Raw genomic sequence first — 13,898 nt, forward strand, 5'->3', positions numbered from 1 at the left:
TCCCCAGGTATTCTGGCTTAAAGGTCACGTAAGGCATCTTTTGATCTCTGGTTCTGTGCAACACCCTTGAAGCTCGAGTTCTCCTTCCTGACTTTATATTTAATGAGCCACCTTCACCTGTCCAAGTGTCGCTGTCACGGCATGTGATCGTCGCTCTTTTGCCGAGTCTGTGGGGTCCATGACCTCTGAGCACGGTTTAATACTTATCATCTACATCTGGCAAAGTGTGATGGATCCTGAGCCGGAAACTGATTTCGTTGTCAGGGTTACTATCAGCTATGTGTTGATGACAACATGAGAATCAATCGTATGGACATTTTCTAGATAAAAGTGCTCATAACAGTGTGAGCTTCTGATCCTGTCGCCACGTCGAGGAGAAAGGCTCTAGCAAAGGCCGAACAGATGTCCTCTGCTGCAACAACCCACAAAAGAGCCACTGAGGCTGCCACACCGCGGAAGCGAACACTCTCAGTGTCGCCACTGTCCGTCCGTTATACAGCAAATGTTGTAGGTAATACAGGACAGCAGTGACTAAACAGGAGCTGGGGTCTTTGGAACTGTCTGCGAGGCACGCACATCCTTCGTCCGTGTTCAGCAGCACCCCCAGGTGAACCAACTGCTGAACTGGAGTCAGAGCGCCCTTGCTGAGCTTCATTATGAACCCCAAAGTGGCAACGTGGCTCAACACCTTCTGTGTGTGTGAGCTTGACTCTCTGCTTCTGACCTGGCTAGGATCAACCAATCATCCAGACAGGTCAAGATTTTCACCCCACTTGCTCTGATTGGTTCCAGTGCTGCCTCCACAGACTTGATGAAGGTCCTTGGCACCAGAGAGTAGCTGAATGGAAGCTGAGTGTAATAAAAATTGATCCTTGAGGGTAAATCGCAAGTACTTCCGATGTCTCTTACCGTACGTATCAGACCATGAAAGTAGGCATTGGTCAGATCGATAAATTTCATCAAGTTTTCTGGACTTACACCTGTCAGCAGTCGTCTTGCAGTCAACATCCGAAACGGGCAGGAAGGTATGAACTTGTTCAAATAGCTGAGTTCCCATATGGGCCTCCATCCCTCCAACTTTTTTGGCACAAGAAAGTACCGGGAGTAAAAACCAACTCATCATCTCTGCTGCTGGTACAGGCTCTATCATCTCCTTCTGTAGCTGAGTAGATACCTTGTTTCTTAGGCAGGATAACTTCTCCTGCTCCGCAACAGGTGTCTTCTGCTCCGAAACGCGGGGTTGGCAGGCAAACTGGAGTGCATAGTCCTGACTACTTCCCTCTGCCATCTGAAATGAAGTAAAACCAGGCGACTCCAAGCAGAACAATGTTCTGTCAGAACCGGAGCTCTGCTGAACCTTGGGTTTGACAGTCCATGATCCGGGAAATCGGCACGATCTGCATGCGCAAACGCATATCTCGTTTCTCCATGTTTTTATGGCAACTAATTGGTGACAGGTGATGGTGGCGCGTAAGGACGCAGCGGCCCCGTTAAGGATCAATCTATAGAAATATCCAGGATGCATACAAGGCCACACCATGTCCCCACCTCGGCCGTTCTGATCACCTTTCCGTGATGCTTATGTACAAACCTCTACTGAAGCGCTACAACACAACGTCACTTCAGGTTCTTACACTTTGGTTCGTGGAGAAAGATGGACAATCCAGAGTGTGTCACGGGTCGTTTGTTCCCCACTCCAAGTCAAACAAAATACAAGCTTTACGATCGCGACCGGACGCACTTTCTCCCGGCGACTGTACAGGTCAATAGCCCTGGGAAAAAGGTTCCGATTTGTAGAAACATCACTATATTTAAGGCAAATTTCCCGCCCAGGGGGTCGTCCTTACAAAACAAATGGTTATTTGTGTCCTGATCCCCCGTAGAGAAGACATCCCGATTTATTTTCTTGTAATTTTAATCACTTAAATGTTCTCGGGTGGGGGTTTCCGTCTTTTAGCCCCCTCTCCCGGATGTGTCTTGCTTTGTTCTTTGATCTACGATTTAATTAAATTAAATTCAATTCAATTTTATTTAAAGTGTCTTATCATAACAAAGTTATCTCAAGACACTATACAGTTGAAATAAGACTACAGTTGATTAAGGAAAAATAGATCCCAGCAATTCAACAAAGAGCAAGAAACAAAACACTGTACAGTGAGCTGTACAGTGAGCAATGGCGAGGAAAAACTTCCTTTTAGAAGGCAGAAACCTCGAGCGGAACCCGACTCATTGTTGACGGCCTGCCGCTTTGACCGGCTGGGAGGAAGGATGGGGGGGTAGACAGATGGATAAGGAGAGGAGTGAGGGAGGATATAGTGAGAGAAAAGAGGAGAGTGTAGGAGGGTCCATGGGGGTGCTGGAGAGAACTCAGGATCTGATGACGTGGTGAAGATCCTGGATCAGCAGCAGCTCTGGAGGTGGATCCCTGGATCAGCAACAGCTCTGGAGGTGGATCCCTGGATCAGCAGCAGCTCTGGAGGTGGATCCCTGGGGCTCCGGGAGAGAAATAAAAAGGTGTGGGTTTGGGACAAATGTAGACAATACACAGGTATACAGACTCCGGTGACGGGTGAAGATATATAGAGGGGGGGGGGGGGGTTGAAATAGCCAGGCCAGAGGGCACATACCTAGCACAGCAGATCCAGACACAGGGGCCCAAGCCGCGGCAGGAACCCGCGGGAGACCAGGACCCGGCAGGCGAGATAACCACCAGAGCCGACCCCAAACACCAGCGAGAAGGCGGACCACCACCGGGGGCGCGAGAGGGCGAGCACAGGCGAGGACGACCGAGGAAGCAGAGAGGGGGAGGCACCAGGTGCAGGCACCGGGGCAGAGGGGCAGCCAGAAGAACCAGTCAGGGGATAGGGCCCCGGGGCCAGGCCGGGCGACGGAGGACCCCCAGACCGTCAGGCCGCCACCAAGTCCATAGCAGGGGACCGAGTCAAGGAGATGGGGACCCACCACAGCAGCGGCGGCAGAACCCCCCCCAATACCCTGCGGACACGGCCAGTAGCCAAGTTGAGTGCCACCGCATGAGCCCGGGGGAGCAATGGCCAGGCACCGGCCCAGGTCCCCCGGGTCACAGGGGGGCCACGGTTGTGCGGGCAGGGCAAAGGCAATGGGGCCGCAGCCGTCCAGGAACGGCCCCCAGTCTTTGAACTGTAGACCGTCCCCAACAGCCGCAGCCCACCTCCCCATGAGGGAAGTTTGGGGGGCCAGCAGTATTCCATGGGCAGTCCACGGTCTCTAAAGTGCCGAGGCCCCGCCAATCACACGTACTGACCCCCAGCCACCGCCCCCACCCACCATGCAGCACCCAGGGGGACAGCAGCACTTGCATGGGCGGTACATGGTCACTACGGTAACATGGGTCCGCCCAATGCCTCCGCCATCCCCCCAATGCGGCCCCGCCCAGTGTGGCCCCCCCCACCCGGGAAGCCCCCGAAAGACCGACCAGCCCGGCCACGAACCCCCAGGACCAAGGGCGACAAACCCCCCGACCACGGCACATGCCACACAGGGCGGGCAGAGGACCACAGCCACCGCTGCAGCAGACACCCACCCCAAGACAGGCCCCCCACCACAGACCAGGTGAAGCCATCGGGGCCGGAAGGTCATCCAGAACACCCGGCCAGCCCCAGCCCCAGCCCTGACGGTTCACCCGCCGACCCCGTCGGCGGGACCAGCAACCCACCAGCCCCAGCACCGCCCCCAGCGCAACCCCCCATCCACCACCCCAGCCACCCCCGCCAGCACCCGCCCCCACGCACCATCAAAAAACCCTCGGAAGCGGGCCACCCCCCCGCCGGCGCACGGGGCCATCGCGGCACCAGCGGTCACCACCACCAGGCCCAAGGCACCCACAGGCCCCACCCACCGGACCCCCACACCCGAACCGGCCAAGCCAGAACGGCCCCGGCGAGAAAAGAAGGATATACAGAGCTCGGTGTCTAAAACTAAAACTAAAACTCCTCCAGCATTCTCAGCCTATAGCAGCTAAGATAAACAGTTTTGTTAGTTATAACAGCTAAAGATAAACAGTTAAGTTAGTTATAGGCTTTATCGAAAGGTAAGGTTTTAAGATTATTTTTAAACATAGAGAGGGTGTCTGCCCTCCGGACTGAAGCCGGTAGTTTGTTCCACAGTAGAGGGGCTTGAAAACTGAAGGCCCTGGCTCCGAATCTACATTTAGAGATTTGTGGTATAATTAGTAGATCAGAGTTTAGGGATCGTAAGGTCCTTGAGGGTTGGTAAGTTTGGATTAAATCTTTAATGTATGTTGGTGCTAGACCATGTAAGGCTTTATAGGTTAGGAGAAGGATTTTAAATTGTATTCTAAATTCTACAGGAAGCCAATGTAGGGAAGACAGTACAGGGGAAATGTGTTCGCGCCTCTTAGTCTTAGTCAGGACACGAGCTGCAGAGTTCTGAATGAGCTGAAGAGTTCTGAGAGACTTTTTAGAACAGCCTGACAGAAGAGAGTTACAATAGTCCAGCCTGGAGGTAACAAAAGCATGGATGAGGTTCTCAGCAGCATCTAAAGGAAGGAAGTGCCCAATTTTTGAAATGTTACGAAGGTGGAAGTAAGCAGTCCGTGAGATTTGTTTTATGTGTGAGTTAAATGATAAGTCCTCGTCAAAGCATACACCCAGATTCTTTACAGTGGTGCTAGTAGCAGGAGCAAGTCCATTTTGTAAAGCTAGATCATTAGTTAATGATTGTCTGAGATGTTGCGGACCAACTAGTAAAACCTCAGTCTTTTCCGAGTTCAGTAGGAGGAAGTTTTTGGTCATCCATGACTTGATATCTGTGATACAGGACTGTAATTGTGTTAGCTGAATTCTTTCATCTGGCTTCATGGACAGGTAAAGTTGGGTGTCATCAGCATAACAGTGAAAATGTATAGAGTGTCTTCTAATCAAGTCCCCTAGTGGGAGCATATAGATTGTGAATAGTATTGGACCAAGAACAGAACCTTGTGGGACACCATAGCTGACCTTAGTGTGTGTCAATGAGAGGTGGTTGACATGTACATAGTGCGTTCTATCCGACAGGTAAGATTTAAACCAGTCAAGAGCAGTTCCACGAATGCCTAAATGGTTTTCTAGCCTCTGTAGAAGGATTTGGTGGTCGACAGTGTCAAATGCAGCACTGAGACATGGCCCTGATCAGAGGCCATCAGTAGGTCGTTACTTACTTTTACCAGGGCGGTCTCTGTGCTGTGGTGTTCCCTAAAACCAGACTGAAACACCTCAAATTGATCATTGTCCTGGAGATAATCACAGAGCTGACTCGTTACCACTTTCTCCAGAAGTTTTGAAATGAATACTAGATTAGAGATAGGCCTGTAGTTAGTGAGGACCTCTGGATCGAGAGTGGGTTTTTTAAGCAGAGGTTTAATTACTGCAACTTTAAAAATCTGAGGCACATAGCCTGATGTTATTGACAGGTTAATAATGTTAAGTATGAAAGTGCGAAGTAAGGGGAACAGTTCTTTAAGTAGCCATGTGGGAATAGGATCGAGAAGACATGTTGTGGACTTTGAGGAGGAAACAACCTGGGACAGCTGTCGAGGACTCACTGGTAGAAAGGAGTCAAAGTATGTATCAGTCATAGTGTCTGTGACCGGTGAGGCTGCACTGGTTGTATTAGACGAATCTAGGAGGTCTTGAATCTTTCCTCTAATAGTTACAATTTTTTCATTAAAAAAGTTCATAAAGTCATTGCTACTGAGATGAGGAGGGATGGACTGCTCAATGGACTGATGGCTCCGTGTCAGCCTGGCTACAGTACTGAATAAGAACTTGGGGTTATTCTTATTTGCTTCTATAAGTGATGAGTAGTAGCTGGCTCTGGCTTTCCGAAGAGATGCCTTGTATATTTTTAACTTATCCTGCCAGTCCTGTTAGAATTCATTATGTTTTGATGAACGCCATTTCTTCTCTAGTCGTCTAGAAACCTGTTTTAATTTACGTGTTTCCTGAGTATACCAGGGAGCAAGACTACTTCTGTTAACAGTCTTTTTAGTTAGTGGTGCGATTAAGTCAAGCGTATTGTGCAACAAGTCTGTAAAACTGCCCACAAAGTTATCAATGTCTGGGTGACTATGGGTAGAGTTTCTTGACACACTGAGGCTAGGCGTTTTACTGAGCACAGAGGGAATTATTTCCATAAACTTGGTAACGACACTTTCAGACAGACATCTTTTGAGAGTGCTCCTGCTCTGTAGACTTGGCTCATTTAAAATGAAGTCAAAGGTTATTAATTGATGGTCGGAAAGAACTGAATTCTGAGGAGAGACAATAACATTTTTAATTTCAAGTCCGTATGCTAGGACAAGGTCTAATGTGTGCTTAAAGCAGTGAAGTGGTTCATGTACATACTGAGAGAAACCAAATGACTCCAGGATAGAGTTAAACCTGTTAGCTAAGCTATCATGGACCATATCAACATGGATGTTAAAGTCACCAACAATAATCACTTTATCTGATTTAAGCACCAGGCTGGTCAAGAACTCAGGGAACTCAGACAAAAATTCAGAATAAGGTCCAGGGGGACGATAGACTCCAACAGAGAGAAGTGACTGACCTGATCTCAAGGTTGTATTAGATACGCTAAGTATAATACTTTCAAAAGAGTTGAAATCACATTGTGGTCTAGTAAAGGTTGACAGACATGAGTTGATGATGGCTGCGACTCCACCTCCTCGACCAGAGCGTCGAGGGGCGTTAAAGTTAGTGTGGCTGGGTGGTGTTGATTCATTTAAAGATACGTAATCATCTATAGACAGCCAAGTTTCGGTTAAGAATAATAAGTCAATGGTTTTATCTGATATAAGTTCATTAATTAGTGCAGCTTTTGAGGACAGGGATCGGATATTCAACAATCCACACTTAATTCTCCTGTCCTCTACAATGGTAGTATTTATTTGATTTAGATTTATTTGAATTAGATTATCTTTAATAGCTCTTCTACTGACATTTTTACTTGGTTTTATTAAGCGGGTCAGATTGACCCTCTCTATGTGGTTAGAGGTGGGTGGCTGTTGTGGGAGAAGGGCAGAAGAGTGTGGAAGACTGCAGTTCTGCCTTCTGATCTGTGCTCTGAGTCACGTTACACTAAAACTGTCAACACTGCTAGACAAGAGAGATGCTCCTTCCAACGTGGGATGGATGCAGTCTCTCCTAAGCAGACCAGGTTTTCCCCAGAAGGTTTGCCAGTTGTTAACAAAGCCAACCCCGTTTGCGGGGCACCACTCTGACAACCAGCGATTAAATGATGAATAGCGAGTAAACATATCATCATTGGCCATATTGGGAAGGGGTCCAGAGAACACTACGGAGTCCGACATTGTTCATGCAAATTCACACACCGACTGAACGTTTACCTTGGTGACCTCCGAGCAACGTAATCGGATGTCGTTGCTGCCGACATGAATAATTATCTTACTGTATTTACGTTTAGCTTTAGCCAGCAGCTTTAAATTTGATTCAATGTCGCCCGCTCTGGCCCCAGGAATGCAGACTATTCTCGCTGGCTTCGCTAGTTTAACGTTCCGAAGAATGGAATCGCCTATGAACAGAGCAGGTTCCTCGACCGGTTACTTGTCGAGTGGAGAAAATCTGTTCGAAACGCTAAGGGGTTGGTGGTGCTCCGTTGACTTTGGCCGGGAACTATTCCTCCCACGAACAGTCACCCACCGACCCTGGTTTCCCGGCTGCTCGGGAATTGCTGGAGGACTACCTGCTAGGCTATGTGGCTGTGCACTGTCTACCTGACACTGGCTAGCTATAGGTTTAGCTTCGACAGCGCACAACCGGCTCTCTAGTTCAATGAGCTTCACCTCCAGTCTAGCTAACAGGCTACACTTTACACAACTAATGCTATCTCTAAAGGAGGTCGAAGCGTAACTGAACATCTGACACACCGAGCAGGAAAGAACACGGGAGGGAGAGGGAGAGGGAGACATAGTGAGGGGAAAGTTTGACGAATGCGCTCACCGGGAAGTTTTCCAGACTTGTCCTTGGCCCGATTCGACTTCGAAGGATGTTGGTCCAAAAATAAATGTAGATGTTCACGGATGCTCCAGAAATAAGGCGAACAAAAAGAAAAAAGATTGTTCTGCTTGGAGCGAGAGAGACGCTGCACGGTGCTGCACTACGATACGACAGGTGATACGACAGGCGCTAGGATTTAAGGTGTGATTGGCAGATAAAAAGATGTTTTAAATAACCGGTGTCGTATCTCTAATTCTGTTTAAAGCTTGTCTTGAAACAGTGTAATCAGTCTGGAGTGAAATGTTGATTGTGAATGTGTATTCAAATGGTTAAGCTCTTAGATGAAGCAAGTAATTCATACTTTATATTTTGATAATCTTTTAGCATTCATTTAAGTATGGCATATACGTATAGTGTATAGACTGCAGCCGACCACCGGCGCTCAGAGACTCCTCCCTACAAAGAGGGAGACCGTGTGTGGTTGTGCACAAAGGACTTTAATCTCAATTACCCGTGTCGCAAACTGTCGCCCGCTACATTGGTCCTTTTACCATTGTAAAGATTGTTAACCCTGTCGCTGTACGCTTACGTCTACCTAAGACCATGCGCATCCATCCTCCATTTCATGTGTCTAAGTTAAAACCGGCCAAGACCTCCACACTGGTTCCGGCTTCCAGGCCTCCCCCTCCTCCCTGTGTTATTGAGGGTGAGACTGTGTACACTGTTAAGAAGATAATTGATTCCAGACCATGGGCCGAGGTTTTCAATTCCTCGTTGACTGGGAGGGTTATGGACCGGAGGAGAGGTCGTGGGTTCCAGGTCGTGACATCCTTGACCCTAAACTGATTGAACAATTTAAATCCAAGATCAAAGTTAAGGGTAAAAAGACCTATCTCCGACTCTCCCTCTCTTGTTTTATTGTTTTGTGTACCCCTTGCTTTTTGCTCTGTTTTGTTGGCCATGGCCAGATTATTGTTGCCTTTTATTGTCGGTTGTTTCGGAGTCTTGTTCTTATCCGTTTTGTCTTGTCCCCCCGTGTCCTCCTCTCTTTGGGCGGTCTGGCTGGCCTAGGTCCGCCGGAGGCGGTCCATTGAGAGGGGGGTACTGTCATGAGTCTACATGTTCCTCCTTGTGTTTCTGGTTTTATTGTGAAATCCACTCCCTTCTGTGTCTGTGCTAGTCTTACTTCCCCCTGTCCAAAGCGGTCCGTTATAGATACACAAAACAAAATGGCGCACATGAGTAAATTAAAGCGCTGACAACATCAGGTGTATTCAAGAGGATTATCAAAGTTCAGATCCAAGGCGAGGAGCGAGATCAAATGGAAAGCCAACCTGTTCTGGAAACGCAATACTCTCGCGAGTTCTTCCGAGGGGGGGGCTCCTCTTCAATTGGAAGAACCCGCCAGTCAATCATCCCCAGCTGTGCGCCTGCCAGCGTCTGTCATAGGAAAGCACAGGACACATTAAAATGGAAAACCACATAAACATGACAGTAAGGGGGAGGTCCCGGGTGCAAAGCAGGGGAGTAATCTGGAGCTGGCACATGGTGCTTGTCAGCGAGACGTCGATTACGGATGGCGGTGCGGGACAAGGCAGCCCTGGTATGGTACCAGACAGACCGACATCGCCGTAGGTGGGCACGGATAGAGGAAACCGCTGCTTCCCTCTCCTGAGAGGGGAAGTGAGGTGGTTGATAACCATAAGCAGCCATGAATGGCAACATCCCAGTTGCTGATGACGTCAGGGAATTGTGTGCATATTCCACCATGGGGATATGCTGACACCAGGAGGCGGGGTGAGAAGCTGACACACAGCATAGCGTGGACTCCAGGTCCTGGTTAATCAGCTCCATCTATCCATTACCTTTGTGGATGGTAGCCTGACTAAAGTCTGGGATTTGATCCCAGGGACTTGCAGAAGGCCCTCCAGACTTGGGAGGAAAACTGAGGTCCACAATCATAGACGATATCAACAGGAATGCCATGAATTCTAAAAACGTGTTGGACCAGCAGGTCCGCTGTCTCCAACGCGGATGGCAACTTGAGCAGAGGGATGAAGTGCACCATCTTGGAAAAACGGTCAACCACAGTGAGGATTAACGTCATGCCCATAGAGTGAGGAAAACCAGTGATGAAGTCCACCGAGATGACCATGGGCGACTCAGAACAGGTAGGGTTTTAAGGGGACCAGCTGGGGGGGGGGGCGACAGGATGACTTTTCACAAGCACAAATGGCACAGGCAGCCACAAACTCCTTGACGTCGCGTGCCATCTCCGGCCATCAGAATCTCTGTCTAAGTAAAGCAAGAGTCATAGTAACACCAGGGTGGCAGGGTACCCTGTGGTTGTGCCCCAAATAAAGCACTTGGGCACAACCTGGCTGGGGAACAAAGAGTCGGTCAGACGGTCCAGAGCTGGGTCCTGGGTGACTCTCTTGAGCCTCCAGAACTACCTTCTCGATATCCCAACTGGCCGCCCTAACAAAGCACTTCTCAGGGAGGATGGTCTCATCCGCAGGATCCTCCTGGGGAGTAGCAAACTGTCGGGACAAAGTGTCAGGCTAAATGTTCTTACCTCCTGGACGAAAAGTCAGTGAAAAGTCAAAATGCCTCAGAAACAGGGCCCAACGGGCCTGGCGAGAGTTCAGGCGCCTGGCTTCCTATAAAGAAATCAAGTTCTTGTGATCCGTTATCACGAGAAAAGGTACCTCTGAGGCCTCCAGCCAATGCGTCCACTCCTGAAGTGCAGCCACCACCGCCAAGAGCTCCCCGTTACCAATTAGTGTTGTGTCTACTTCATGAAGTGATTACCGTGGGTGCGGGAGGGGCTGAGGAGGGAGAGAGGAGGGGCTGAGGAGGGAGAGAGGGAGTAAGAAGGGAGAGAGGGACTCCGCTACACAACATTTAGTTTTAAAGGATTTCTTATTTTAATATTTGATTTTACTTAAACGAGGCCTTTTTAATTTATTGTTGATTGCATTTAAGTTTATATTACATTTTATTATTATTATTATTTTTGTTTTATTTTGACTGAACGAGGACTCTCATCCGGTGATTCTATTCCGGTGATTCTCATCCGGGGATTCTCAAAGATTCGTTCAGTGAGTGAACGAGGTCTCATCCGGGGATTCTCGAAAACAGTCGGTCAGTGACTGAACGAGGTCTCATCCGCGTATCCAAAAGGTTCAGTGTGAGTGAACGAGGTCTCATCTGGGGATTCTAGGAAGATTTGTTCAGTGAACAAGGATTAAAAAGTAAAGTGTAGGCTACACTCTGTTAACTAATGTTAACAAATACATATTATTTACACAGTTATTGTAACAAAAATAAATTTCTCCTTGAGGACCAATTCTGATTCATATTATTCAAAGTCCATATATTAGATTATTATTACTGGTATTAAGGTAAGGTAAAACTTTATTGATCCCTCAGGAGGGAGAAATTGTTCATTTATTTTTTATTTATTATTTATTTATTATTGTTGTTGTTGTTTAGTAGCTATCATCAATATCATAATGCTGATTCGCAATTAAACTGTACTTTTATATGAAAACTTGTTTGTTTTGAATTAATTTTTCATTTAAGACTAGACCAGACTTGTTACCTGTCCTGGATAGGACTCAACCATTATCAGGGGGGGGGGCCCCACAACCCAATACATACACACACACAGTACCCTACCATCCCCCGAGTCACCCTTCACCCTTACCCTACTGTTAAATGGTTTATTCCCCCCATCACCTTGTATTCACTACCAGCCCCCCAAAGTTTTTGCTGTCAGAAAGAGATTGACAGTGACACAGCGACAAGATGAGTGAATTAAGAAGAAAAAGTGCTATCTGGACACAATTTTGTTTCATTTCCAATACGGCGGCATGTTGCAACATTTGCAAAGCAAAGCTGTCTACTAAAGGTGGGTCCACAGCAAACCTTTTCCGTCATTTAAGAACCAAACACCCAACTGTTCAGCTGCAAGAGGTGAGAGTCCCTGCTTCTACAGACACCAGCACCAGAACTGCTCCAGCCAGCACAAGTGTCCAAGTCAGTGCAACCACCAGCACTGCTGCGGCCAGTAGCACCGGTCCAGGCCCAGTTGCCAATGCTTCAAATGTGGTGAAAGCAATTCAGAACACAGGTTGGCCTCACCTGTTCTGCTTTGCCCACACCCTCAACTTAATTGTAAGCGGTGGCATGTCTCCGATAAAAAAAACTCTTGACAAAGTGAAGGCTATTGTGGAACATCTGCACAGGAGCACCGTTTCCACAGAAAAACTACGGGCCACCCAAAAACAGCTAGGCTTGCCAGAAGCTCGTCTGAAGCAAGACTGCCCTACAAGATGGAACTCTACGTTCTACATGGTCCAGAGTATCCTTAAAAATAAGGATGCAGTAATCACAACTCTGGCCCTTACAAACCCAAGACTACCCACCCTAACACAGGAGGAGTGGGAGGAACTCAAGCAGGCCTGTGAGGTGTTAAAACCCTTTGAGGAGGTCACCGTTGAGATAAGTGGAGAGGGGTATGTATATGATTTTATTATTGCCGTGTTCTGATAGTACTGTGAATTCAAGGGCTTCTTTTTTAACTAGCACAGTTGCATCAAAACAAAGTCATAAAACTGTCAATCAAGCTTTAGGCTCCTCCTTGTCTGGCTTGACCTAGGTCATTGCCATGGAAACTTGACTGTAGAGGTGCTTCAATCAAGGCTTTTGTTCACTGGCTTCAACACTCAGTGAGGGTGTGAGATCAGTGTCACTTAAATCAAAGAGAAAAAAGGTTAAGTTGAACTAATTTTAGCCATTAAGTTTTCGAGCAAATGGTTGTTAATTGCACAAATATTATTACTATTAGTAATATTATTATGAAATATGTTTACAATAACATAATACATTATTATCATTGTTGTTGCTGTTGTTTTTGTTGTTGTTGTTACTATGAGGCACAAACCTTGTTTTCTGTCTCTCAGATATGTCACTGCGTCAAAAGTAATTCTTCTGGCAAGAGGATTACAGAAGATGGCCAAAAACATGCAAAAGGATGTGAACCTGATGGATCCTGTGAAACTAATGGTGGACACCATTTGTTCCCAGATGGCCCACAGGTTCCACAAAATTGAGGTTCATGTTCTGCTATCTGAAGCAGCAGCACTGGACCCCAGTTTCAAAAGGAAGGCCTTTGGCAGGGATGAGGATGCAGATAGGGCCTATCATCATCTCAGCAATGCTGCTGCAAAGGTGAACCTCCCCAACCAGCCTGAAGAAGAGGGCGCAGCAGCACAACGACCAAGTTCCATTCAGGACGGTTCAATTTGGCAGGACTTTGATAAGCAGGTCTCTGGGCTTGTGACCAACAGCCGAAATCCAGTGTCGGATGCTGTACTGGAGGTCCGTGCTTTTGTGCAGGAGCCTCTTATACATAGACTTTCAAACCCTCTCACATGGTGGCAAAATAGAGGCGCGGTCTATCCAAGACTGTCCGAAATAATGAATAGAAGACTCTGTATTGTGGCCACATCTGTTCCATCGGAGAGAATTTTTAGCAAGATGGGGCAAATTATATCAGAGAGACGAAATCGGCTCAGCCCATCCAAAGTCAGCCAGCTGGTATTTTTAAATGCAAATCTGGAGTAGATCTTTGGATGAAAAAAGAGAAAAAATATGCAAGGACAATCTTTCCTGTGTTTGACACTTTTGGTGTGTGTGTGTGTGTGTGTGTTTAGTTTCTTGATTTTCATATTTATTTTTGTATTTAAGCTATTTATTTTTTGTTTGATTGCATATTTAAGTTGATATTTGCTTTTTAAATGTAGGGCACTGAAATTGTTGATTTAATGTTGCCATTTCTGGCTCTTCATTTAATATTTGTTTTGTTTTATTTAAGCTATTTATTTTCTTTTTGTT

General features: G+C 47.2%; 1 protein-coding gene across 1 annotated transcript; it reads left to right on the forward strand.

The window, feature by feature from the left end:
* Positions 1–12,353: 12,353 nt before the first annotated feature.
* Positions 12,354–13,655, forward strand: LOC148082931 (uncharacterized). The gene is made up of 2 exons (XM_087788319.1): positions 12,354–12,517; positions 13,157–13,655. The coding sequence occupies exons 1-2, from the start codon at positions 12,354–12,356 to the stop codon at positions 13,626–13,628; spliced, it is 636 nt and encodes a 211-aa protein (XP_087644445.1). The 3' UTR covers positions 13,629–13,655.
* The last annotated feature ends 243 nt before the right edge of the window (positions 13,656–13,898 follow it).

The sequence above is a fragment of the Callionymus lyra genome, chromosome 4, assembly GCF_982586985.1.
Source record: "Callionymus lyra chromosome 4, fCalLyr1.hap1.1, whole genome shotgun sequence".
Classification (NCBI taxonomy): domain Eukaryota; kingdom Metazoa; phylum Chordata; class Actinopteri; order Syngnathiformes; family Callionymidae; genus Callionymus; species Callionymus lyra.

What these genes read in the sequence shown, in the direction of transcription:
- LOC148082931 (XM_087788319.1), top strand. Translation starts at nt 12,354, where the DNA reads ATGGTCCAGAGTATCCTTAAAAATAAGGATGCAGTAATCACAACTCTG. An exon ending in GTTGAGATAAGTGGAGAGGG is followed by an intron (nt 12,518 to 13,156) that starts GTATGTATATGA and finishes ACTGGACCCCAG; the next exon opens with TTTCAAAAGGAAGGCCTTTG.